The sequence below is a fragment of the Poecilia formosa genome, unplaced genomic scaffold (genome assembly GCF_000485575.1).
Source record: "Poecilia formosa unplaced genomic scaffold, Poecilia_formosa-5.1.2 Scaffold130, whole genome shotgun sequence".
Taxonomy (NCBI): Eukaryota; Metazoa; Chordata; class Actinopteri; order Cyprinodontiformes; family Poeciliidae; genus Poecilia; species Poecilia formosa.
This window is the reverse complement of record NW_006800069.1, coordinates 160506-188311: the sequence shown is the minus strand read 5'-3', so window position 1 is coordinate 188311 and position 27806 is coordinate 160506. Positions and strand designations below refer to the sequence as shown.

General features: G+C 41.8%; 2 protein-coding genes across 11 annotated transcripts in view; one reads left to right on the top strand and one right to left on the bottom strand.

Annotated features, from left to right (window-relative positions):
- Nucleotides 1-237: 237 nt before the first annotated feature.
- Nucleotides 238-22159, bottom strand: arhgef11 (Rho guanine nucleotide exchange factor (GEF) 11). Of its 9 annotated transcripts, XM_007561666.2 has the most exons (43): nt 21131-22158; nt 20816-21037; nt 18336-18350; nt 17999-18081; nt 17790-17894; nt 15332-15381; nt 15181-15238; nt 14907-15106; nt 14725-14796; nt 14539-14643; nt 14353-14401; nt 13828-13898; nt 13630-13722; nt 13220-13288; nt 13025-13129; nt 12176-12274; nt 11951-11993; nt 11760-11856; nt 10855-10977; nt 10378-10401; nt 10160-10286; nt 8804-8897; nt 8232-8261; nt 7917-8049; nt 7174-7377; nt 6960-7007; nt 6559-6707; nt 6328-6468; nt 5606-5682; nt 5259-5384; nt 4861-4978; nt 4441-4589; nt 4280-4355; nt 4021-4203; nt 3829-3910; nt 3637-3708; nt 3492-3532; nt 2738-2887; nt 2439-2657; nt 2039-2170; nt 1555-1940; nt 615-747; nt 238-477 (listed from the first exon to the last, which is right to left on the bottom strand). In XM_007561666.2, the coding sequence occupies exons 2-43, from the start codon at nt 20848-20850 to the stop codon at nt 428-430; spliced, it is 4416 nt and encodes a 1471-aa protein (XP_007561728.1). In that variant the 5' UTR covers nt 20851-21037; nt 21131-22158; the 3' UTR covers nt 238-427. The 9 variants fall into 9 exon arrangements, with proteins under 9 accessions (XP_007561728.1, XP_007561731.1, XP_007561734.1 ...); XM_007561669.2 differs by having other exon boundaries at nt 13828-13865; nt 20816-22158; XM_007561672.2 differs by lacking the exon at nt 2039-2170 and having other exon boundaries at nt 20816-22159.
- Nucleotides 22160-24563: 2404 nt separating this feature from the next.
- The window catches only part of LOC103144602 (myeloid-associated differentiation marker homolog), a 6725-nt gene continuing 3482 nt past the window's right edge, over nt 24564-27806 (top strand). The window contains exon 1 of one of the 2 annotated variants that reach the window (XM_007561664.2): nt 24564-24657. The gene's annotated coding sequence lies outside the window, so the exon portion shown is untranslated. Of the gene's footprint in view, nt 24658-26507; nt 26609-27806 lie in introns of those variants that run through there. The other variant, XM_016676212.1, reaches the window with a different exon arrangement.

Below are 27806 nucleotides of genomic sequence, written 5' to 3'. Positions count from 1 at the left end.
GGGGGAGCGCTGGGTTTGGGGGGAGAGATGCATTATGGGTAAAGTGCTGGGGTGACGGGTCCCTAGGAACATTTCCTTACATTAACATTTCGACACTTCTCTGCTCCGCTTCTTCAACCAGCTCTACAAAACACAACGTAAAAAGTCTTGGGTTTCTTTTTTCCTTCACAAGAATCCAACTTGGTCATTTTTTTCTCCCCCAAAAAACTTCATGTTCTTCAAACTTCCTTCTTCACCCTTCTTCTGCTACCTGTTTTTTTTTCCTGCCTCTTTTTCTCTCTCCAGACTTCCATCCTTAAAAAATAATAATCTATCTCCATCGTGCAGTCTCCCATCGTAAAATGAGATGTGCGTTTAGATCCGCGGGACTTATTAGTGTTCAACCTACAGACGCGTGTGGAGATCAGCCGACAGCGAGCAAATCCACTCAGAATCCGGTTGAGAGGATTCTGGGATCTCCCGGGTTTCCCTCCTTACCTGTTAAGGTGCAAACACAACCACAAAAAAAAAAATACAAAAAAATAAAAAATAAAAAAAATATGATTAGGATCCAAAGCAATAAGTTTAAAAACAAAAATAAAAGACCAAACATCTAAATAACGGCACTCACGAACCGTCTCCTGAACTGCGGTCCATGGACGGCGTCCTGGAGACGGTTGCCGAGCGGCACGCCTGGTCCTCTGACTCCTGACTGAGGGCGGGATCTCTGAGAGATTCTAGCAGCTTGTGATGGGCCTTCTCGATTTCCTGCAAAGGAATCGAACATCAATACTCGACGCAAACATTAGGAGCTGTTCTTAAGTGCACTTCTGTAAACAAACCCAAAATCTAAACAGAATCACATTCATCCATTAAGCGGAGAAGACGGAATTCAACATGGCGGGAGGAAGTTGGAATTAAAGAACTTTCAGACTGCAACATTTTTCATACATTTTCAACTCAACTGTTATATGACTGGTATTTATTGTAAATACAATAGAACTGCATGAGATATATTTAGCTGTAAATATTATGAGGTCAAGTTTTCCAGCTTTTGTTTTGCTAACTAAAATCCCTACAGCAACATTTGTTATATTACTCTGAATTCAATTGCAACTGACGAGGAAAATCTGTAAAAAATTAATTTTATGCATCCCGTAACAAGAATTTGTCCAGTTTAAAACTCATGTAAGGCTTGAAATGTTAAACACGTCTCTGATCCTGCCCTAAAATGTTTATGTCAAGCTAAAAATCACAAAGTAAATGTACAAAAATGTAATTTATTTTTCTATAATTTCAACACAGTCTCAACATTTTCTATACTGAGATTATGAAAATCATATTTCATCAATTTGGATGAATTTTAAATTAAGGCAGAGGCAGAAAAACAATGTTTCTTCAACAAAAGGCTTAATCAGTGAATGTGTTCAACCTAACCAGTTGAATTCATAATGTTCTGGTGGTAACGTGAGATAAAGTGGAAAAGCTTGAGCGTTTTTAATACTTCTGAATGTTGCCGTTTGAACCTGATCGTCTTGGTTCCTCCACAGGGGCAACAGAAGACACAAAACTCACCTTCAGCTTGTGCAACTTCCTCATCAAGCCCTCGATGGTGAGAAAAATCTCATCCGCGTTTCTGATCACGTGACTCTGTTGTGCAGCTGGAGGCGGGCCCGTTTCATCATCCTCTTCACCATCATTGTCATTATCGTCTTCCTCTAACTCTACTTCCATTTGCATAGTTTCTGTCACTGATTGGATGAACTCCGGGCAGCAGGCCGCGACCACTTCTTCTTCTTCTTCTTCTTCTTCTTCCTCCACCTCCTCCAGTTGAGTCTGTGATGACATCACTTCCTGTGGAGGTTGAGGGAAGTAGCTGGCGGTGGGCGTAGGAGGGTCGGGGAGGTCGTCAGTGACGCTCTCTCCTTGGTCTAACGGCATCACCAGGTAGAAGACGTTCCCTAAGAGAGTGGAAAAGCGGCTTTAGCTCGAAAGCCGTCGCCCGAATCAAAGGTTGATTTGAGAGTGGTCTCATGTCAACAGGTTCAGTCTCCATTACCCTGCGTGTCGGCCTCGCCTCTAGACTGCGACGACAGATCGGAGGGGAGGCTAACATCGCTGGCGGTGCCATCAGGGGCAGAAGAAGAATGAGGAGGAGGAGGAGGAGGAGGAGGAGCACCCGCAACCACAGCTACGCAGAGGATAGATGTGTGTGAAGGAAAAGTGTGTGAAAGGGTGAAAGAAGGGGGAGGAAAAAGAAGCATTTTTTGTGTTTGTTTTTTTTTTTTGTTGCAAGCAAATGAGATAAAAAAACAGAGAGAAAGAAAATTATAATCACAAGTCGAAAGGAAACATGCAAAGACACCCAGAATCCAAAGACAAACGTCGTCTTCGGTTTGATCATCATCAGCAAGTGAGAGATTGGAGTCGACCGCTCGTCTTCCCTGCAATCCGTTTACCTCTCCGCACCACCTTGGCGCTGGGCTGCCTGCTTTCTGGGGGCGGAGCCTCCGGCTGCCCGGGCTCCGGCTCGCTCATGCAGAGGTCCAGGACGGTCTCCAGGGAGTCTTGCCGTCGTCCGTCGGCGTTCCCGTTGCTCATGGTGTTGGTGGGGGTGTCGTCCGTATCGTGGCTCCTCCGGTCCTCGTCCGGCAATATGAGCCTCCGCAGCGTTTCCACTGGAGGAGAAACAACAGTAAGTCCAACATCCTCCAAAAATGCTGCTTTTTGACTCCGTTGCGTTCCGATTTCTCCCCACCGTCGTGCAGAGCAGCTTCTGCCACGCCCACTGCCTGGTCCTCATCACAGCTGTTGGCTTCAGGTTGGTCGGTGAGATGGTCACCCAGCATGTCGTCGTCAGCGGAGGCGTGGCTCCCAATAAACTCCGACTGCTCCTCTGCAGGGTGGACTGGTGGATTAGAAACAAAAGAAATCTAAAAATTTAGCATTTTAATGTTAACTTTTTCTGTGGTTTTTGTCCCTAGAAGCAAACGTAGTCTGAACTGTAGCTGCCAACCAGTTTGAATTGTTCAAACTTAAAGACCATGTTGGGTTGGAAGGTTGATACCCGATATAGAGTCTCTGAGTGACCCAGTGCGGTCAATTAGTTATTAGCTGAAATAGCCAGAAAATAGGCCAGCCAGTCCTCCTGTCGGAGCCATTTTATGCATTTGGCAAGCTGAGGTGAGTTATCCTTCATTGGTGCAGACAAAGTGTCCACAAAGTGTTGTGGTCAAACTCGTTTTCATTTTTGGGTCCTATCAAGACCAGGAATGTTCTCAAGGGTCAGTTGTGCCAGTATGTATAGATTAAACCTATTCAACTTTTCAAATATTAATAAATAGCTGTCTCTGCATTCAATACTCATTTCTTAAAATGAATTAATACTGAACATCTTTTCACAGCCATCGGTCCCTGCAGGATTTCAGAATTGCTTCTGGGATTTTTTTTGCAATTAAAATCACAGAATTTGTGGCGCTAATCCTTTTTTCCCGTTGCTCATGGTGTTTTACCTTCAGTTAAGGCTGGTGAACTGCTGCGTAGGCTGGGAGAACTGGAAAAACAAAACATACTGAATGAATACATATGCATGTGATTTAACTAAGACTAGGAACTTTTCTTCTCCTTGTTTCTTATTCTCTACATATATATACTCACGATACAGGAAGTGATCCGTGATTGCTCTGTGGAGATGAAGTTTTAATGGTCTTTTCAAGTAAATCCTTCCAGCTGTGAATCAAATAGCAGAAAAGTTAGCAAACCATCCGGACAGAGTGAAGCAGAATGTGACTTCTAAAGGTGAACAGTAGAAGAATGTTCGTCCGTCTGTCGCAGAAGAAATCCACTTACGTGTCTTTCTCAGACGGCGACCCCGCCGCCAGCTCGTAAATCTGCGTCTCTTTGGTGCTGATGATGTACAGAGCTTTTTTGTCTAGAAAAAAAAAAAAAGTACCCAAAAGTCGTCATTTTATTGAAAAAAATAAAAAATAAAAAAATAACAGAAAAAAGACAAGGATGTCCAAACTTCAGCAAAGACCGTACCTGTAGCTACGGAGCGGACAAGCAGCGAGTCCAGCTTCACCACGGGACTGAAGGAGGTCTTGGTGTCCGTGATGACTCCTCCTCCTCCTCCCATCCACCGGGACGGGTAGCGCAGCAGCAGCCGGTCGTCAGGGCCTTTCTGGAGGAAGACCAGGCAGTCCGACAGCAGCAGCGCTTGGATCTCTGAGGAACGAGCGCAGACACGAGATGAAACGGACACCAGGGCCGACGTTAGCCGATCGGCGGGAGGAATACCGACCTATCTGCTTGTCTTTGCCGATCTTCCAGACGAGAGGACCTTCGTGAATCATTCTCTTTGTGGTGAGGTCCAGACTCTGTGAGGAAAGAAGACGTTTTAAAACGGTGTTTGATGAATAGAGGACGCTACCAGCAGGGTAAATTAGAAATGTTTGGCCCCACCTTGAACTGAGGCGCGGCGTCCAGCCGGCGCTGGTACTGACTGAGGCGCTGCCGGTGCTCCGTCTCCCTCACGTCCTCGTTGACCGCCTTCAGGATGCCTCGGCAACAAGCCTGGGCGCGCTGCAGCGACGGGAGGTCCGATGAGCCGCCTGCAGAAATAAAAAAACAAAAAAAACAAAACAAAACAAAACAGATATGAGCAGGTTTCAATGGAAGCTGAGTGTACTCATTAGCTTTTTCAAGAAAAACTTAGGTAAATTAAGTCGTTATCTTCATAAAACCGCAGGTAAACTAACTCTTTATCGCAAGAAAACCATCAGGAAATTAAGTAATTATATCGTGAAATCAAACTCAAGTACGACTGTTTTCGGCTCCTTGTAGAGTCACAGATCGTTTCCTGTCAGTCTCCTGCTCCCTCACCCTCTGTGTATTTGATGATCTTGTCGAGCAGCAGAGGATACTTGGTGAGTCTCAGCATCTCGGACACCAGCAGGTCTTTGAGCTGCAGCCTCCGACACTGAGGACTCGCCTCACACTCCTGAGCCGGAGACATGTCAGCAAAACGTCAGCGAAAGAAAACCGATGTCTTTTTTTATGTTTTCTGTTTTGATGGGACTTAGCAGCATTGAATTATGTTTGGGGGTAAAGACAGGTCTGATGAGAGAAGATTTGCAAAACAGCAACTCTTTGCATCTCACTTTAAAAGCCCCAAGGATGCTGAAAGTTTTAGTTTTATAAAATGTCAAACCAGATATGTTAAAAAGACAAGGCAGACATTTTCTTTTTTCAGTTGTTCTGGAGTCGGTGAGCGTGCGGACCTGGATGATTTGGGCGAAGCGTTGGTCTTTCCGTTTTTTGTTCTTGATGAGCTCCAGAGCCTGAGTCTGCTGGCAGCACAGCTGCGACGCCTGCTCCTGAAACTCGTTTCCAGCTGCGCCTTCAACCTGAAAAACAACAACGAGGGTTAGGAAGGTAAAAAGGAAAAAGACCAGCAGATTCTTATTTAAAATCCCCTGGCATTTCAAACAGACCATAACTAGCTGTTGACTTTTGAAAGAGAAAAATGATGCTAAACCTGCATTGCTAAACATACTTGGAGTGTTTGTTACTGAAATACTCCATCTTAGTCCAGCAGAGTTTGGTAAACACAGCAGGAGTGGCTCACCTTGGCCAGCATGACGTCTCCGATGTGCTGAACAATGGGGCTCTCCCTTCGCTTCTTCATCTCCTCACAAAGACTCGCTACATAGAAAAAAAAAATAATAAATCAACACCGGGGCAGAAATGCAGTATGAAATAAACAAAAATGGCTCCACAGACGTCTCTAGATGTAGCGAAGATCTGTTCAGAGAGCAGCTGAAACACTAGCAATTACATGTTACGATGTTCGAGGCCAAGCACTGAGATTATTAAGTGGAGAAGAACGTTTTCTGTACGTTGTCTTAACCGCAAACGATTATCGATGAGTCCTATCAAAACAGAAAGTATGCGTGCTAACGTTAGCCTAGCGCCTCAGCAAACTGCTTCTGATGAAAACTATTAGAAGAAGCAACACATCTTACAGTAGTCGCATATGTGTATTCATGTGTAAAAAAATATGAAGCAATGCATTTTTGGTCAGAGCAACATAGCATTTAATTATTTTAGCACGTAGGAGCAGCTGATGAAAGCTCTCCAGCAGAAACATCATAGGTGGACGAGTTATTTTAACCAGACTTCATAACATCTATAGCAGACTGTACCTTGACAGTGATTTGTAAGTCCTATAGATAATTTTGTAGTTCCAAAATAGTAAAACCGTGACTTCACGAGGTCTTTGTGTTCCATAGAAAACATCTTCCAAACTCTAGCCTTGTAGCCTGACCACACGCTGGCACCCGGACTGACCGTGGAGTTCGTAGACCTGAGGCAGGTTTGGGAAGATGCAGGCCAGCTCCTCCGAGTTCAGCACAGATCTCATCTTCCGGTAAAAAACCTTGTCAAGAACACGTAAGGTCCGAAGGTGGGACACCTCAGTGGTGAACAGCTCTGATTGAAACAAAGGGAAGTCAAAGATGACAAATAAATTCCTGACCGCACGTCTTTTTTGTCACAGATCTCGGTGAATGCCAACCGTACCGTAAATGACGGCTTGCCGCTCCACTTCCTTGGGGCTGAGGGTCGCCAGGAGCTCAGGGGGAACCGTGTCCCTCCAGTTCTGCCCGTCAGACACCTCGTCCTCCAGCACGGCGGCGTCTGGCAGCAGGGCCAGCTGCGAGTCCACACTCCTGTAGGAAAATCAAGATGGGGTCCGAGAAAAGGGGGGGCAGGAACAGACAGTGGAGGAACAACAAGAAAACAACGTGGATGAAGAGAAGAACAGAAAAACAATTATTCGAAATAACTCATATTTCCAGAGTCAGCCTAAGTTATTTTATTTTAAAGCCATGATGGATATTATGAACAAAAAATGTCCCCATTTCTGCCTCTGGGCTCCTATTTCCCTCACTCTGGGTGATCCTTCGTTAATCCTGACTCACCTGCGTCTGGACCGAGGGGTGAATGGGGGTGTAGGGTTCTCAAGAGACCTGAGTGTGGGAGAGTGGAAATAGAGATGCCGTGAGGAAGAAGCTACCCAGATCAGGGGAATGTGAGCGGCTGTTGAGCGAGACCCCTGGACTCAGAGCTGCAAACGGGGAAAAAAAACAAAACAAAAAAAAAACACAGAAGAAGTCTGACAGCGAGAATCCTTACCGAGCGGAGCTGCTGGACGCGGACGACGAGGCGCTGTGCTGGAGCAGACGGAGGCCCGGTTGCTCCCTCTCCTCGCAGTCCTCCATGTCCACATCGCTGCGAGAGCGGGGCACCGAGTCCCCGCTGGAGATGGTGCCCCGCCGGCGGTCCTCGCCCTGAGCCTTCAACGACCCGCTGCGCCCCAAACGCACCGAGACCATGTGGCTGCGAGACAAAACCGGGAAACGTCAAGGTACGTGCCGGTTTCAGCAAGTTAAAATTAAGACCTTTGTAATGCCATCTTGAATGAAATTTAAACAGAAAAAATATGATGGTGGGGGAATTCTGCTGCATTAACATCAAGGTTCACAAAAACTCAAAACTCTAAGGCTAGCTGGCTCAAGCCTGACTGCCTTGAGTCACAATACAATGAAAATGTTTGCATGCGACTCAAACTTTTACCTGACAGGAAAGTCCCGTGAGGAAGGAAAAAAACAGGCTAGATCAAATAGTCCTGCCACTACAAAATTTAAGCTAGCAAAGGTACATTAGCAGATAGCTGCTGGTAGCCTGGAGTCACACAATGGAATGGAGACGTTTGTGACTCAAACCTTTTGCCTGACAGAAAAGTTCGATGGGAAAAAAATGAAATAAATAAGTAGCCTCCCATGACAAAATTTAAGACCTGTGACTAACATTTATTTTCAAGGATTCAATACATGTTAGTGCCTTAATTTTAGGTAGTTAATTTTGGCTACAGTCACCTGTCCATGCCTTCTTCTCCCAAGCTGCTGGAGGACAGCCTCTGGGGGTCCACACCATCCCCGTCCTCCTCTCCTGGAAGCTCTGTGTGGTTCTCGAACTGCTGAATGATGTTCTTCACGCTGCCGGGACGCACTGATAAAAACACATCTCGGTTCAGTACGACGACAAGAACAACAACAAAAAGACAGAAAGTAGGGCTGGAACTAAGTCTGCAGCAAGTGCCACCTCATAATCAACTGATGAAGAGCAGATTTTTAATTGAAAAAGCAAAAGTGAAATAATAAAGAGGAGGACAAAAAAACATAATAATGTACCTTCTGTGGGTGACAACGGGACGTGGAATGCTACAAAACCAAAAATGAGCCGAAAAAGAAACAATTAAATCACGAGTCAATTAATAATTATTAGAAAAAAAAAAAAGAAAGCAAAACAACATGGTGAACAAAAACCAAAATGAAATTATTATGATTGGAAATGAACAGTGAAAGGGAGAGTTTCAGGGTGTTTTCTATCACAAGTTATTGTAAATAACAAAACTATAACAAGATATGAAAACTTTATAGAACACAGATCAGCACAGCAACCCGTGGCTGCACACTGCCAGGTCAGCTGACTGAAAGAAGGCTACATCACTTTTCAAGACAAAAATTGGTTTTATGAAAAATATTTTCAGTTTTAGGAAAACAAACTGTATAAGTTAATGTATTATTTGTCTACATATATATATATATATATATATATATATAATCTGTTGCTTTTCTGTATGAAATAAATGTCATAGAATCATTTTATTGAATCTTTTGCTGTAAATAGAGGATCTAGTATTTATTTGAGGTTCATTTTTGTTTAAAACTGTGTGTGTGTGAGTGTGTGTGTGTTTCTTTACTGGACTGAGATGTGCTCCGGGGTTTGCCGATGTACTTCAGGATGGGGTTTCTCTTCTTATCCTCTCCATCTTTCTCTTTCTTCACGCTGCTCGGCTGCAGAAAGACAAAACAATTGTAAACGTAAGTTTCGTTTTCTACATCCGTTCGCTTAAAATATGTGCTAAAACGCCAAAATCTCCGGTGTAGGATTTGTTTTTTCCTTCTTTCTTGAGTGTAAACACTGAAAAAAACATAATCAACTTGATGCAATCTAATGTATCAAGTTTCACATTAGTGTTAGTTGATGTTAAAATGAATAAAGGTGACAAAAACAGCTGATATTCCAAGAGGATTCTAGAAAACATGGCGGAAAACAAGTTGCAAAGTGCGTTGGTGTTCACAGATAAAATTAAAACAGGTTTATATTGTTTACGGTTTAATATTAAACTGATACTCTAATAAACTCCAACCTTTTTCCGGGCAGTGAACGCACCATGAGAAAGCCCTGAGTCATGCCTACTTTAACACTCTTCGTTGTGGATGCTGTGACTGCAGGAGGAAGACTCACTTATTTACACAACCAGCGATTGAAAAAGCAATTTGAGAGAAAACTATTTGGTATCTAGACATATCGGTTGTTCAAGCTGTTTATTCAGACCTAAACAGGAAGTGAAACTTTCAGGTGGTAACTAGAACACTAAACTGATTTAATTTTGTTTTGTACATGTTATAGAAAACGCATGATTTTGAAAATATAATGATAATTTGTGCTAATCACCATCCAGTCCTTCCAGGATGTTGCAGAACTAAAACTATTGATTTTATAGCATCTTTTTTTTTTTTTCAAAAAGTTGCAATTTTTTTAAGCTGCATTTTTGCCCCAAGATGGACTTATATCACTTATTTCATGTTTTATGTGAAATAATCCACCAACTAAGACTTCTTCATCAATATTCAGGGATTATTGACTTAAAACAAACTTCTACATTGTGCTAAAAAGTTACTTTAAAATTAGTTTCATCTTATTTTAAGCGTTCTAAGATATTTGAAGTAGAAACTAGACCAAAGATCCGTGGAGAGATCTGGTGTTTCTGCAGCGTACATAAACTCTCTGCTGACTGAGAGCAGAGTTCAGCGCTTATTGGAAGCCAGTTATCAAGGTTTTCAAGTTAAAACGTCCATTAAAGTTCGGGGGCGGATTTGGTTCCTGGGATATTACAAGCTATAAAAACAAGAAAAAACTCGCTTCCTCTGTTAAAGATGAACTACATGTGCAGCAGCGACTGCTTTTCTCAAATCAGACGCTTATGTATCTACTTATTTATTTATTTATTTTTTTTTAACCGGCGCAGATAAGAGTCCCGCCTTGTCTTTACCTTTTTGGGTTTTAAAAAAGCCAGCCACTTGTCCTTCTCCGTGCTCAGGCCGAGGAAGACCTTGGAGTCTCTGAGCTTGATGCCGGAGTGCCGCAGGTAGAGGAGGACAGCTGAGGCCAGAGGGGAGCTGCAGTGAAGGAGAGAGAGCCGACGCGATGAGGCCAACGAAGAAACAGAGAGCTGCTAAAGTGTCGAATAGCCGATAAACGCGCTTTTACCTTCTGTCCTCTTCATCCTTTGATCTGGAACGGGAAAAAAAACAGACAAAAAATAGTTTGCCGATTGGATCTGCAGCGGTTTAGCTACATCCACAGGCGTTAGAAACGGAAGCCCTGCCGTCTCAGTCATGTGACAGAGAATCTGACGGTGTGTGGAAAAAGCCGAAAGCGCAAGTGTCACATGGTTTCCAGCCTTTACATCTGGAGCAACGACCTTTGTTACGCTCGTTTTGCTGCTGCTGCTTTGTGATTAACTATTTTATAGGACTCTATAAACACCTGAGCAGGTGGACCTACTATAGAGACAGAAAATCAGTTTCAGTTCCTAAGAGAAAAGCTTTTTTTTTTTCCCTCTCTCTCTCTTTAAAGGGAAAGAGACTTTCCTAATTTCCTAAAGTCAAAGTGAGCCAATCAAAGAGGAAAACTACGGACTACCCTTTTACGACTTCCATTCATGAAGGCAGCTTCATGACTCACAGAATCTCCCAGAGAGCGGCGACCTGTCTGTCCACCACCTGCTTCTCCTTCAGGGGGTCTCCATCCAGCTGACGCAGGTCTCCTTCCCCAAACAGAGAGCCCAGACCAATCATCTGCTTGTTCCTGTCAGGAGACACGAACACAAACTCAACAGGTTACAAAAAAAAAAAAAAAAGCTATAAAGTAAGAGGTTTTTTTACCAGGAAACAGAAAGCAGAAAATCCTATACATATAGTGGTTTTACAACACTCAGTAAATGAGCGATACACACAAACCTTAAGATCCAGTTACAAAAGCAACTGAGGCAGAGAGTCTGCTGGTTTCAGTAAGACGCAGCTATGACTTTATAAGATCGTTTTAAAGCCACCTGGAATGAAATTTAAGATTTAAAATCTATCTATCTATCTATCTATCTATCTATCTATCTATCTATCTATCTATCATTAGCTAGCTTTTTTGCTTCATTAGAGAAGGAAGAGAGTTGGAGGTTGAAAAGTAGAATTAATTTATTTTTTTCATCTTTGTTAAAGTTGGCATGAATGGTTACTGTTACTGTTGCATTTCTCTGAATTTTTACAAAGGTTTAAATGTAACTACAGCTGAACTAAACAGAGTTCAAAGCCAGAGTCCCACATCAGAATCTGCAGGGTTTAAATTCATATCCTTAGACTAAACTAAAAGCCTTCAGACTCAGACTTGCACCGTCCTGCGTTTTTGCACCTGCTCTTTCTCTGGCTGAACATTTTTTATTAAGGGTCAAGTTTGGGTCAAGATCAGCGACCACACGGCAGCTGTGATAAAAACACAAAAACAAACACCTTGTAGAGCTCAAACTCAGTCAGAACAGACATCTTGGATGGAAAACGGTGTTGAGTTTTGGACTGCAGCATCCTTAAATGACACACCTGTAGTCTTGAATCTGATCCTGGATGTCTGGCAGAACCTGCTGCTGCAGCTCGGACAGAGGCCCTCGGATGTCCTCCTGGGCGTGAAGGCGGTTCTCTGACATTAATACAAACATTAATGATAGAATATAAAAGGATGCACGAAAAAATAACTGGTGTTATATCACATTATTAATGAAGCCTCCTGTTACCTATTTCTGTTAGAAATTCCTCGCGCACTTTGATCTTCAAAGGCTGTAAAAAAAATGTTCCAATGAGTTGGCGCACTGAAGGTGTAACATTATGGTTAAAATTGTAATAATGTATTTATTTTCACATTTTACAAAAAAAAACCCCAAAAAACATTACTATTGTCAATCTCTGCAAAACACATGTATTATCACAGTGAAAACATCAGTTGTTGCATGGATACGTACAGCATCAGGATCCAGGAAGTGGGAGCAGATCTGAGGCGCGAGTGCACGGGCGTCTTTAGGGGCGGAGCCTAAATACGCCTCTACAGACAGGTAGAACAGCTGTGGAGGGGAGAAGACGTGAATGTAAGAAACTAAGTCCCAGTTTGGATGATGTGTTTTCCAGGCACATAGTGCCATTTTAAGGCACAATAAAGTAACTATGCTAACTTCAGTTGTTTCAAAAAATGCTACATATATCAAATATGACTTGTAAGAAATTTTACTTTGTAATTTTACTTTGAAATTGGGCCTCTGTCTCTTTAAAAATTTCTACTCTTTCTGAAACTCCGCCCTCAGGAAGTCATCACAACGTGGCTCCTCCATTAACCCTTTAACAACACTTTTATCAGCGTTTCACTGAGAAGTAGCTCCATTAATGAGCTCAGCAGATGTCCAGTAACACCAGGGGTTTGCTAATTGCTGCTGGCTAGTCTGAAGGAGTTGAGTGGGGGAGTCAAATGCTGGAGACCTTGCTACTTTTGTCTTGGATTTCTGTTCTGTACTTTGTCTCCAAGGCGACCTGTTCCAAATGTAACGTTATCACTTTTTTGCCCTTTTATGCACCTTCCTCTACTTCTGACGTCTTAAAGAATAAAACAGATGTTGGCTCCGGGACTAAAGCAGAAAAAAAAAATTGAAATCACTGTTTATGTGTATTCAGAAAGCAACATATATTCCTGACTCAAATTTCAATCTTTTTAGCATCAAGAAAACCAGACAGTGTCTCATATATATATATATATATATATATATATATATATATATATAAAATTAGCTCATTAGAGCAAATCTGTTTAGCTCTGAACTGACCAGAGGGTTTGGGTCCAGCAGCTGGGTGAAGACGTATCTCATGAACACCGTCATGTGTGCCGGCCGTGACTTCAACAACTCGATGTCCTGGAAGGGACCGTCCATCTGTGAACGGGTTCAAATGAAACAAAGTCAGGATGAAAAGCAGTCAAGTGATTTGGGGGAAATTAAACAGAAAAAAAAACACACACACACCTCATTAAAGGCATAGCCATCACCTTCTTCATCTTCATCCTCGGGGCTGATGATCTGGGCTTTGACACCCTACGACAGAATCAGATGGAAGAACAATTAGTTTAATTCTTCAGTCTGAAACGGATCAAGAGTTGTTTTTATTTATTAATTGTGTTCAGGCAGAAAACGCCAAGCCTAAACAGGCTGAAACAAAACCAACATCTTTTTTTTTTTCCCCCTTTGTGACATTGAGATTTTTTTTTTTTTTAAAAGCCGAGTGAATCAAAGTGTTGCAAACGGAGTGCGTGACGACGTTCCTGTTTCGGTAAAATAACAAAGCAACAATTGTCGCAAAAACAAATAAATAATGAATGAGTAAATGAATGACAGAGAGAGAGAAAAAAATGGAAGCAAATGTGTGTCTGTCTCACCGTGTCAGACAGGGTGTATGTGTCCGAGTTCTGGCGTCGGTGATAGGGGGTCCTGAAGGACAATGAGGGGGAGGAACTGGGACTCTCAAAGGCCTGGGGGCAACGGGAGGGGAAGGGGGAGCCAGGATGAGTGGAACGGGATGAGTGGACATTCACATTCACATGCACAAACACACACACACAGCAACAGCGTGTTACCTCCAAGTCTCCTTCACTGGAGTCCATCGACAGCCGTCCTGTGAAAGAACAGGAAGATCTGTAACAACTTCCTGCAAAAACAACAACAAAAAACACTTTTACAATGACTCTGAGGTGCGTTGCAAAAACATCCTCGCATTTCTTAAACCAGAACTTGTCATGTTAGAACCATGTGAACTTCAACGTATTCCCGCGACACAAACTGGTGCTTTGATAAGGAAGTAAAAACAGCGTCCAAAGACATCTCTCTTTGTGAAAATCTGAAAAGTGTGGCAAGCATCTGTGTCCCTAACATGGCGCATTAGGGCCATTGTAAATAAAAAGAGAGAAAAAAAAAATCCATCAAACAAAAATTTGAGGAAGATACAAGATCTTATAATTTCCTGATCCTCTCGTACTAATCTAAAATTTTCTGAAATGAAATAAATCTATTAAAATGGGAAATAAAACTTGGTATAATTTCTTTTTTAAATTGATGTTTTATTTTAATTTTTAATTGATTTAATCATTTAAAAGCAGACAAACCTTCTCCTGCTTGGATGTAGTTTGTGACAGATTCTGATCCCGTTCCCTCCTGAGGAGGAAAACGATAGAAGAAGAAAAGAAAACAAAGTAATCATCCTAAGATGTTAGCCATCCCATCCTGGTATCACTTGTTACTTAAACTTTTCTTTTTTTTTTTATTTCTTTGCTGCTTCTTTTTCTGCTGACCTGATTCTGAATCTTGACTCTGACTTGGTGAGCTCTCCTCTTGGCGCTCTCGATGCGCTCGTCCAGCGACGGCGACGGGTTCTTCAACCACTCCTCCATCAGGACCTGCAGAAACAAGCAGCTTAATGGAGCAAATGTTGTGACTTTTAAACAAACAAATGTCTTTTTCTGCATCAGAATTCCCACCTGGAGTTCAGCCTCTTCCTGCTCCAACATTTTCCTGAGTATCTGACTTGCATGTTTTTGCACTTCTGGATCCTACAAAAACGTTTAACCATTTTTAGAGAGAGAGAAAAAAAATTGTTTGAAAAACTTTTTTTAGCCAACAAATGTAATTCAAAAACAACTTTTAAAGGTTTTCCAGTCACCTGTAGCGGTTTGGGTCCAGTGATTCTTTGGGATGGGGTGCTGCCCAGTCCGGAGGGTAAGGGCGGAGGCGGAGGGGGTAGACCCTCCCCAGCCAGGGAAGACCTCTGATTGGGCGTAGGGTCTGAAGGGAGGGGCTCCAAGGGCACGGAGGTGGCGGACGGGGGCGGTCCTTGTAGTGTCAGGGCGACGTACGGTCCGGCTGCAGAAAAACGGGACAGCTTTAATAAAACCTGAGGCTACAAACACTGATCTGGCGGAGCTCGTCAAACTCACATTTTATGAGCTTTACCACTTCCTGGTGAGTCATGGTGGAGACAGATGAACCGTTCACCTGAGAGGCAAAGTTAACACAAAGGAAGAAATCTCAAAACACCAACTTCCAGATTAAAAAAAATAAACAAGTTTCAGATGGAAAAATGCAAACCTTAATGATCCGGTCCCCCTCATGTACCCCGGCTTTGACTGCAGCGCCACCTAGGATGGAGATCAGGCATGCAAGTCAAGAAATGAATGGAAACTACAGAAGGTCGTAGGTCAAATGAGGGCTGATTATGACGAGAAAAAAAAAACAACTATACAGCTTATTTAACCCTCTTGCGGTCTTAGCATAGCAAATGTCATGGTCGGAAAACTGGGTAGCGGTGAGGTTGTCCTGTCAGACCATCAGTTTCCATAACCACACACATAGTCCACTGGACCGTGCAGAGAGTAAAAAGACTGTGGGATCCAAATGAAATGACCATAATTTGCATTCGCATGTGGCTTATTGTTCGTAAGGAAACGGTACATCATGTGTCTCGCAGTGTTAGTCAAGATTTACTAGGTGCGTCTTTGTTTTGGTTCACTTTCACATTGAAGTTTTGGAAGTAAACGAAACTTTCAGTTAGAGCTGGGCATTTATCATATTGTTTATCACTGATCGTGGTAAATTTAGTGATAACAATTTAGATTTATAGCTTTAACAATAAATTCCTATTCACGATGTTCAAAACCATCCAAAACTGTCGGTATTGTTGGGATTGTTACAGTTCATATGGCTCACCCCTACTTTCAGGACAGCATTGTGCAGTTACACCACCTGTCCATTTGGGGGTGCTGTAACAACCCACTGCCCAGTAGCATCAGTAAGCCAGGCAGTGTGCTCTGATGCAGATGGAGCCGTTGCCAGGATTTAAACGTTTTCAGATCCTAGTTATGTGTGTCAGCCGTACCTATGAGAGGCATCACATCCTCTGTTTGGTTTCTCTGAATATCAATGTGTTTTGTTTTCCACTGTAAGCCAACTGCACCAGGGTGCATGTTGGGTCAATACTTTGGTTCGTTTAAAGCAGCTCTAGTGTGAAAGCGACTTTAATGGCGTGGAACTGGGGTTTTCAAAGTGTTCGAGAAATAACCTTGACAACGCTGTGGCACTGGAGAGTCTTCAGATCCATCCCATGAATATCCAAACTTTAAATAATTATGATCATACTTCCTTTTTTTAATTATTTTTGCTTGGCCCAGACTCTGTCTCCCTACTTGATGCAGCTTTATGTACTAGAAATCGATCCGTTTTGTCTCTGGCTTGGGCTTGGTGAAGTTGGCTGGATGTCTGCAGTTACTCCCTCTGTATTTTATTTTCTTCCCTCCAGACGGAGGCAGTAGAGCTCAGAGCTGGAACAACAACCCCAAGCAGTGGACTTTGTTGCCTAACAAAACTTGTGCGAAAGCCAGCAGGTCGATAACAGAGAAAGGAGAAAGGTGAGGTGAGACTTGTGATTTGACTTCCTTGTCAAATCACTGCTCTCTGCTTCTCTGAATCGAGCTGAACTAATTAAGCGAAACTGAAAGCACAAGACTCTAAAACTGACTCATTGAGAAACTACACAATAAGTGCATTAGCTAGGCTATCTTTGTTTTTACTCTCAATCAATCTTTGAAATTCTATAGGTGAAAAGCAACTTTCAATCACAAATGATGTTGTCCTCCAAATCAATATGATGTCAAGGTACATAAATGGGAAGAACGCTAAAGATGAGTGTGTTTTGTTTTTCTCTGTAGGAAGCTGTACACCTGGCAAAAGAATCAATGCCAATTCATTTTATGAGATAGACCAAAACAAGGCAGAGAATATAGACCTGTTGTGATGATAAATTGTCCCAGTAAACCATAGTATTGCTGTTTTCAGACCATTTTCAAGTAACACATTAATAATGGCATGATAGTGCTAATTTGCCCTCTCAGAGATCAATAACCTTTAATTTTGTGAAGAACACTTAACACTGGAACTGGAAGACATTTAAATATCCCAAACTAAAAAACAACAACTAAAATCTTATTTTTTTTTTATTGTTTAAATTCAAAGATTTCACAGCTGATGGAACCAAACTCTTTGAAAAACATGTTTCTCCCCGTCGCCTGCGGGGGCACTGCACCAAGAATCCCTGAAGGAAGCGACACAAAAGAATCAGAAGAAGACATGAGCGCTACTTCCAAATGGAGTAGTGTCAGATTTTGGCGGTTATATTATTTCCCTTTGGTGTTTGGTAAAAGGCCCTGAGCCAATTCTCCAGCTGATGCTAGACACATGTTTGTTTTGGTTCCATTGACCCAGAATGCCTTGCACTATAGTCTGTTTCCTGCTTTTGGAGCCGTCTCTGGTCCATTTGCATTCAAATGTGCACCAGAGTTTACTTCAACAAAACTGAGTCCTAGTTTTGTAGGCAAACTAGAGTTAGCTGTTTTGGTTTGGGTCAGAGTTTGATTACGTGTTCTCCCCAAACGAACCAGACTTTCTGCACAAACAAATGCCGGTTCGATTACACCAGACTAAACAGTGGTTGGTGTGAATCCAACTTCCCCTTCATTCTGTGGCAGTAGGATATCCTTAAAATGATTCTCACCTGGTCGGACGTTCTGCACTAGCTTGACTCTCTCTCCGCAGACAGTGAAGCCGAAACCGAGCTGGTCCTTCTGCACCACCACACACCTGTGGACCAGACCAGGACCTGGCCGGGAGGGGAAAGTCACGGTTGAGTTTGACAGACAAAAATAACTACGGCGCTAAAGCCAAGGGTTCGTTCACGAGCCAGAGTAGCCAGTGTGTACTTACTTGAACTCTCATCTATCGTCACCTCTCTCTGTTGGCTGGCAGGGGCTCTGCGCTCCGAATCGCCAGCTGTCAGACTGTTGAGCCTGAGTTTAAAGACCAAAAAAAGAGCATCTAAGCGTACAATTATATCAATTTAGAGTAAAAGAAAGAAGTCTGAAAGTAATGAGACCTGATAAACAAGAGACAAATGAGAAGTGACCGGAGCAAACCACAAAACACAAAGTAAACCTTGTAATGAGAAGCAGAAAGTGAAGGAAGAGATACGACACAAAGAAGATCTCATATGAGTTTTGAAGATGGACACCAACAAGAAAACAGCGGGCACGAAACAACTCACCAAGCAGCAAAAGGGCTGAAAGCGAAGCATGACGGAAAAGAAGGAAACACAGATAAACAGAGAACAGAGATTCAGAACAACAAACATGGAGAATCGAACAGGCCAGTAGAGGGAAAGCTTTTACAAACCATCGGCAGACCCTTTCCTCCTCCAGATTGCAAACACTCGAGAGCAGTCGGGTCTTTCAGTTTAAAGGTGATGAATGAACAGAGTATACTCATGTTTAAGGGTCAAGGTTCACAGAAAGCATTTCAAAACACGGCTGCAGACTGTGTGCACTTCCCCCGCATATTGTAAGTGTTATTGGGACTACTTAATGTTTAATGACTGAGGCGAGGAAGGGACAGGGGGGAGATTTCAGTGTTTATTTTTCTGAAGGGACCGACGTAAGGCAGTAGGAAGCAGCAGCAGCTGTGCAATGTCCAATCACGTAATCAGTGGAAAACTAACAAAACGACCTGATTTCCGGCACAGAGCAGAAGAGAACAAATGTCTGGTTATAAGTAATAACCTGCCAGAGGGTCTAGTAGCACTTTTTAATCAATATTAAGGAATCATTGGCCTTTTTTTACAAGCCTCTATGTCTTGCTGAAAAGTTCATTTTAAGTTTGTTTTATTTCAAATATACTTTGTGTTTATGCAGTGAACACTTAGATGAAGGCTTTGTTTTAGGCACCTTTTGATACAGTATCCTTGGTTACAAGTAAGTATAGTGGATCTAATCAACCTGAAATACTATTCAACAATTTCAGAAAGATTTTCCTGACATTTTCATCCTTTAGCTACAGTAATTTATTTAGCTTTCTCGTGTGTGCTCCCAAAACCCTGTTATCGTTAGCATATATGGGAGACTCGTTTTTGTCAGGTGTGGAATCTAGAAGGAATGTGAAATCCAAGTTCATAACAAAATCTATTAGCCAACAATTACAGCAGCCTTTTGTGACATTATTATTGCACACACACTGGTGTCACGATGAAGGTAATTTTGAGAGATATTCAGCAGCCCTAATGAAAGCCGAAAGATCAAAGAGTCATATCAAAACAGAGGATGAAAAATGTTAGTGCTAGCTTAACGCTTCAGCCAGCAGGACCAAAATATCAACCTACCAAAAATCGTACCTTGACAAAATATGTCATAGTGCAGAAAAACAGACGCTGTGATGACCAGACTGCCAATGGTTAGCACGTGAAATGGGACACAATACTGATAAAACATGTAATTCTTCTGCTAATAGTTGATATAAGTCAACGACTCAAACACTAATTATGAAATAGATCCATTAACTGGTTTTGAATTGAGACATCCCTGCAAGGTGGAATTCAGATAGCGATACTATGAAGGAAGAACAACACTACTACTTCTTCTGTTGAGAAGAAAGTGGTAAATCCTAGGTGAGAATCAACTTCTTTACATTTGGATGTTTCTAGTCTATTCTTGTGTTCAGAATAAGTAAAAATCTCAGAGTCAGATTGACACATTTGCTTTCAGAACGATTTACTCTGCTTCCTAGAAGCTCAACAAGATCCAATAAAGACAATTTCATTCTTTCAAATGACCTAAACCGGTAGTCTCCAACTCCAGCCTGGAAAAGCTACTGTCCAGCAACTTTTAGATCCAACCCTGTTCAAATATATCTCCATAAAATGAATGGCTCTTAACCTGGAATTATCCGTTCCTAATGGCATGCTGAAGATGCAACTGAGCCATTCAATTGAGATGTTTTAGAGCAGAGCTTAAAAAGGTGGAGGACAATAGATGTCAAGGAGTGGTACTGGAGACCGCCAATGTAGACTAAGATAATATTCACCCAGGAGTTACTTGTGTCTGACCTATCTCATGCATAATTGTGCACATTTAAAGATTAATATACTTGACTTGGTAGAAGAGTCAACTTTTGTGTTGTTTTTACAAAAATGCGTTCATGGCACAATCTGTGGGCATCACTATTGTCTGCACACACCCAAACACGAGCAATCACTGCCGGGCAGTAGTCCTACCTGAACAGGTGGGTGTGTTTTTCACTGGCCACCTTGCTGTCACATGACACACAAAGAAGGTAGTGGGAAGCATTGGACGAAAGCGTGAGAACACACCGGGGAAAACAGCGAACAGTGAGAGAGAGACATGGAAACACACATGATAAAGACAAAGGTGATCAGAAACACAGCGCGGGTGATGGAAAGACATTAGAAAGGCAAACTCCACGGCAGCACAAGGGGGTGTAGGGTACAGGCGGTGGGAAGGCGAATGAAAGTAGGCGGTAAACTATCGGCATGTCTACACAATGTAGCCTCTCTTCTTCTAGGAGGCTGTTTCACCATCCCTAAAGTCAACCTGTCTGACCTGTTCTTCCCACAGTCAAACCGGACTTCGGTCTGATAAAAAGAGAGCACTGCGTTTTTACGGAAGGCACCCGAGATAAGATGCCAACATCAGGACCCCATCTAGACGTAGAGGATGGCGGACGGCAGGCTCGTACCTGTCCAGGGTGGATGTGGGCTGGCGGAGGTTCATGTCTGCACTCCTCTGCTTCCTTGTGTGGGATCAAACACAGTCACTGGGCCACTCTTATCATCACCATCTCTTTCCCCGTTCAGTTCGTAGTCCACACAATGGGGCTCTCTGTTGGGCCTTGATCAGTCCTTGAAGCTACTTGGATGCTGGTTCAGATCAAACAGACAGTCCCTCATGTTCCCATGCACTGTAGGGAGTTCCAGCGAGGTCAGTGGGGACTTGAAAAATAAAGTGCTGTTGAAACAAACTCACCCACCCAAAAAAAGCTCCCCGTATTTACCTGATAATGACAAAACCTGTATAATCCAGAAAGTGTTAGTGACTTAACGTTGTGGTTTCGCTGTAGTAGAAATGGATGAAAGACAGTCTGCTTCCTCAAGGGTCATCAATCATGAATGAATGGCTGATATGTCTGACAGGGCTGTAGATCAACAACATCCACGACTTTTAAGCCCATTACTGAACTTAACGGAATCACTTGGAGCTTAACTTTAACACCTAGAACAAGTGCTACAGATAACAACAAAGGATTAATTTGAATATTTAGTGCTAACCTTCAACCACAGACTCTCTCCCACACACTTGCCAGGCTTGTTTACATGTGGAGCTTGTAGCAGATGCTCCGATCTAACTAATCCTCTCCATATATTTTGTTTTCAGTAGTATCGCATGGCTATTTTCAAATTTAAGCACAAATACCCTTGCGACTAATCTAATACGTAGAATTTTCGGGGGCCCGCTACATCCAGCCGACGTTAGCTGAGGGGAACTGCCACTACCAATAGGCCCCTTTCGACCACCGGCATGGCGTTAGCGCGCACGCCGACCTTAAGCGCCGCGTCCCCGGCTTGCAGCAGCACCAACGAGCCGACGAGCTAGCTAGCTAACCGGGTAGCTCTGCAAAGCGAAACCACCGCATAGCTTTGGCAACATTAGGATACGTGGTTGTCTATACGCACTGGACTCCTTCGGTGTGTGTGTATATGCTGCTAGGTATATCCAGAGGTCCCGTTCTGTTGCTATTTCAGACGCAGAGAGGCATGTTAGCGAGGATAGCTGGACGTTATTCCAGAGGAGTTCCAAATCCCAAGCAGGTTCCCCTTCTCTCATCAAAACACTGATTTAATCAAAGGTTTGTTTCCCTGTCGTGATAATGCAGAGGAGAAATCCAGACGCAATTATGATATCCGTCGCTCTCGATACAGTGCCCGTTGTTTAAAATAATGATCTCCGCTGTTCTGTTATCTTGTTGTCCTGACTGCTGATCAACCAGCATATCTTCAAGGATCACGAGCACAAAAACAGTTGAAACAGCGACCTCGTGTGGGAAAATTGCAATCTGTAGCTAAGAAAGTCTGGAATTGCCGGATTTCAGTGCATTTTGGTGGTTAAAATCTAAAAATACGTTTTTAATGCTGTTGGGAATAGTAGGTGTAGGAGGAGCTCTCGTTATCTAAGTTTCATCATAGAATCATTATAGGTTGTGATGACTATGGGAAGGAGTTTTGTTGTAGTCTTGTGAAGCAAATGCTCTTTATTTTACAAATCATTCTTCTTTCATCTCCACAAGTTCCAGAGCAGTCCCCATAGCAGAGCCACTCTTCTTTATCAGCTTGTGTAAGCAACTGAATCTGGAGCTGCTACCTCAATGGATGACAGCAGAAGATTGCATCCTCTGCAACAGTCTTTTAAAAGATCTGTGACGCCTTACAACAGACATTTGAGAAATTTCTGCTTTCTATAGATTTATCTTGAAGGTTGGACCTTGGATCTAGCAGTGATGTCACACCCAAATACAGAAGAAGAGCAAATTCCAACAGTAAGTGAGAAAATCAAGGAGATAACTACAAGATGATAACAATGTATTTCCCTCATTTTAATCCAATCAGACCCGAGAAGGTACATTTTTCCGATACTGTGTCCACTTTTTTTTTGTAACAATGCTTCAATGAGATACATCAAAGTACAAATAAGACACACACACACACATGCACGCACGCACGCACACACACACACACACACACACACACACACACACACACACACACACACTCGATTCGTCTTAGAAATCGCTCGGATATGGAATTGATGTTACATCCAAGTAGCAAGTTGGATTTGCAAGTTGCAAGACACTGATTTGCTCACTGGTGTGGGTCAAACTACAGTACAATATGATACAATGTAGGACAATCCCAGCATGCTTCGTGCTGCCAACACACTCTTTGGGTCTGCTCCAGATCTAAAACTTTGCCGGTTGAAAATCTGATTCCAGGGAGCGTTCTTGACATATTTCTGATTGGAAGCTCATGAAATTCGTCTCCTGAATACACCGCAGCTGAAAGTCTGTGGTGAACTAGCTGTCACGATCCAGTTTTGAGTCATCTCTAATCCGTTTCACAAAACAGTTCAAGACGGGATTAAGGTGCCTTTTCTTTACAGTCTCTCTGCGTTTTGTTTTGTGATTCACAAGCAGGGACAAACCAGCTTTGCCAGTTTTAACGTTGCATGGTGATATTCCATACTGTTGCAGTTTACTCTAATTTAACTGGTAGTCAACACCTGGTGTGCATTAATGTATTATGTAATAAAGAAAATGAATTAAATAAAAATAAAAATTTCAGTTCTTGTGTTCAGAAACAAATTTTTTGTTTCAAGTTGCTTCTATGTAAAAAACAAACAAACAAACAAACAACTATTTCCTTATCCCACACAGGGTCTCCTCCTCCCAAACCTCCATCAACAAGTCTCCTCAGATGACCCTTCATCATACCCAATCCATCCATCATTCTCTTTTCTTCAATAAAACATGAAATTCCAAATTTTTTCTTGTGAAAGTTATATTGCACTTTCTTTTTATTGCAAAAGAAATGTACTGGCAAACAGAACAATTCTCCAATATACATTTATTGAGCAGATAAGGGAAAATTGCATTTCAGAAAATATGAACATCACAGTGATGACAAATCGTACGACAAATATTTGGCCAAAGTTAATATGGTTCCATACATGTCATTTATTTGTAGTTTTAAAAGCCCTCATATAGATGGGGTGATAAATTCTAACAAAATGTAGGAATGACTCATTCATTGGAGTGGTCAGTATTTTTTCCAGGGGTGGCCATGGCCCCCTGCTCCCACCTTTAGGAACGCCACTGCATTCATGATGTGTTTCTTGGTTAAATAGAGTCAAATCCAACGAATTTTCTCCAGAAAATCTGTAGCAAAGTCTAGGAAATATTACAAAGCCGATTAATGTAGAAGTAAGATGCATTTCTGATTTACGTTTACAGAAAAAATTGAGGTTGTTTCCGTTTACAACAATATATTTGCTTCAATGTGCATTAATAATTACTTTTTATTGCTCCTCGGGTTTAATCTGTGTACTTCTTTTTACTTCTAACTTGCTTCTGGTGTGATATTCTATCATATGAGGGGATATTTAAGCTTTGTTGGAACACTCTTTGTAAATCAAAGTCTTGCATTCAAACGATTAGTACGTGTAAGAGAGTTTGTAGGTTTTGGCCTATGGGGCCTCTCATAAGATGTTGTTATTCCTTATGCAGCAAAACTGAAGAACTAAGGCAGCAGCTATGAGCTCACAATGACCTCGCTGTCTGAACTTTTTATTTATTTTTTATCCGAGGTCTGAACCCTTGAAGAGGGGAAGTGACCTAAAACTGCTGCCCGGAGACGCTTTGAACACTTTACCAAATATGGCCACTGCGGGGCGTGGGATTCAGACTGATACATTCACGGAAACTTCTGCCTTACGGCGACGACAATGAGCTGGAACTCCCGAGTCTGCTAGGTAAGCTAAATCTCCCTTAATGTCACGTGTTTGTTTCCCCTTTTTGTCATAAAGATGTCCTGGGGAAATTGTCATCAGTAAAATGTTGAACGCTTTTATTATTCTCTTTTTGCTGGACCAGGGATGTTTACAGTAGAGATGGGCGCGGTGTGGTATGCACCTCTTAATACCAAAAATTCACGGTTATTATATCCGTTTGCTACGGTATGTGGTCAGTCAAAGTATGTTCCGCCGTATATTTGTGCAAAACTGATCCTGTAAAGATGGCAACAAGTAGGATGGTTTGGGGATTCAGGTATGCGGTTTAAAAAAATTAAATAAAAATCTCACTCGTCCATTCTAGCGTCCAGTATGATAATATTTTTGACTCTTCACAGTGTCAGTGTAGTCAAAATGAAACTGTGTATAAACTAGGTTGCTCATCAAACCTAGAAATCGACCCCAAAGTTGGTTTCCTGTCACCGAGGCCACGATCCTCACCGCCGCTGAACCAACCCACACCTCTCAGCTCGGAATCTGATGATGGTCTGTGGGTTGGAGTTTTCACATTAAACCCCAGGTACCCAAAATACCGTGTGCTTGATAAAGAAACCACGGCGCATAGAGCAAAAAAACAAAACCGAGGGCTTGGTTGCTTTGACGACTCTAGAATAAATTAAATTTTTACATCGATTTGTTTTGTGCTGCTTCCTGAGGTAGTTAGGCCCTACCACAGCAGCATCAGCTTCCTGTGTGTCAGTGCTGCTACGTGACGTCAGGAAGTGAGCTATAACGCTATCTGAAGGCTGAAGTTATTAATTTTCAGGCAAAAGCAACAGAAATTGTTGCCAGGCATCAGAGGGGCCACGCCTTCTTCCTGAAGAGAAATAACAAGCACGTTTCGCAAGACAAGTTTTGAAAGTAATAATAGTAACAATAATAATAATAATAATAAATAAATAAAAATATAAAAATATCTGGACATTTTGAAAAGAAGAACTTTGGTAAAACCATAAGCTGAAATTAAATTGGGAAAAAATATCTATTCCACTACTTCATTTGCAACAAACCACAGTAAAATGGAGCCTATTAAAATGTACACAATCAGATTTTTGGAATATTACAAATATGGATGAAAAGTAGATTTAAAAAGTATAAATCTATCATCAGTGTTTTTCCAAGTCTGGAACAAAACATGGCAATAAAGTCGGTATGGAAAAATATTTTGTACTTGCACACTTGATTCCCGATTCCATTGTCTTACAGCATTCCTTAAATTTAAAAAGAACCAACATTTTAGTTTGTAATATCTGCAAAAGTTTTGACTTTAAGCTGCATAGGAAGACAGTAATACATGCTTTTTTCCCTATGTTGATTTAGTGGCACATAGTGTCTTTTATGTCGGGTCTGCCAGGTCACAAATTAAGAGTTTTTCTATCGGATTCATTGATTGAAATGCTTTTTGAGTCGCTCACAGAAAAATTACAAATAGATCTGATCACATTGAAAATCACTGTAAAAATAGGGGACCACTTTACTGGATTTATAGGTGTAAATGCAGATAAATAAAGCTACAACATCATATAATGCAGGGGTCTCAAACTCCAGTCCTCAAGGGCCGCTGTCATGCAGTTTTTAGATTGTGCCACAGGTACAAAAACACAAGAATGAAATGGCTTAATTACCTCCTCCTTGTGTAGATCAGATCTCCAGAGCTTTGCTAACGACCTAATTATTATATTCAGCTGTGGTGCAGCAGAGGCACATCTAAAAGTTGCAGGACAGCGGCCCTCCAGGACTGGAGTTTGACACCTGTGATATATTGCTTTTTAATCTTTTTATATTGTTTTTCTGTGAAACCTGGCCAGGATAATCCAGTCCAGGTTTTAATATGTCAAAAGTTACAAGTGACGAAATTCACAGATCCAAACTGGTCCAGATGACTTGGTCCTTCCGCCCCACAAAAGTTTAGGTAATTTTTTGTCTTTGTCTGAAATGTTCAGAATGTTTTGAAAACATTTAAAAAATTCAAAAGGATATGGAAAATGATGATGAGCCAAACGAGAGATAATATGAGATACAATCCAAACATCCGAATTTTTCATTTGAACAGTAATGTGGGAGAGAATAATCACAAGCCAACTTGATGCATTACGCATATTTTTTGTCAAAATTGTGCCAATTCAATAATTAAATGTAACAAACATTGACCACAAAAGACAAAAAAAAAAAAAAACGCTTCACGTTCCGTGATCGAGATATTAGCCTTAATCAAAGGAAAAACGAACAGATTAAAAGATTATCCATATATATGTGTCATAGAACAAACTGTTTGTAGGCTTTGATTTGCCGCTTATGGTGATGCTATTGAAGGTTAAGATAGAAATTTCAACCTGAATAAGTGACAATTTGATTTTAAGTACGGCTAATTTCTATATCAAACGCACTCAGGTCCGAAATGAGAAAGTAAAGTAAGTTTTTGAGCAATGTTGCTTCTTATCTGTATACGTCTGCCTCTTTGTCAAAAAGGACACAAGAGGGCAGCAGAGTCAACCCTGCGAAACTTCACTGCTCTTACATTTTTTGTTTAATCTGAGGGACTTTCCAACTCTTTGAAGGATTAGTAGCCAAACTTCAGCTTCCTGCGTGAACGTGTTGTATCACGAACAGGAAACCTTACTCAGTCCTGTTCCTTCAACATGTCCAGGCTCAAACCGAAGTTGTGCAGTGAAGAACATAACAACTCATCAGTCAGTACGTTTGAAGTGTAAATTCAGGTGGTCTTTTTTTTTTTTATACAAGTACATCAAATTTGACATCTTAAGGGTTTAGTTCAAATATTGCAACCCTTCAGAACTAAATATGCATCTTCAATTACTTCACTATTTTTAAAACAGTGGTCTCAAACTCGAGGCCTCAAGGGTCGGTATCCTACAACTTCTAGTTGTCTCTCTCCTTCAGCACACCTGGCTCAAATATTAGCTGATTAGCACTGGTGTTGTTCTGTCACATATTACTAGGTTCATGGTTATGCAAAAAAGGTTCAAGCTACTGTACTCTGGACACTTGTTGAAAAGCATTAACACAGTGATATTGGGTTTATTTTTTAGATTTTAAGAAAACCATGCAACCAAAATTGTCAATTTGTTCTGATTTTATTTTTTCTGTAT

Excerpts from the sequence above, each read along its gene's own strand:
- arhgef11 (XM_007561666.2), bottom strand. The coding sequence starts at position 20,850 with ATGAACCTCCGCCAGCCCACATCCACCCTGGACAG. Across the intron at positions 7,008-7,173 it reads GCGTCCAGCAGCTCCGCTCG|GTCTCTTGAGAACCCTACAC; the intron begins GTAAGGATTCTC and ends TCCCACACTCAG. Across the intron at positions 748-1,554 it reads GGAAGTTGCACAAGCTGAAG|GAAATCGAGAAGGCCCATCA; the intron begins GTGAGTTTTGTG and ends ATTCCTTTGCAG.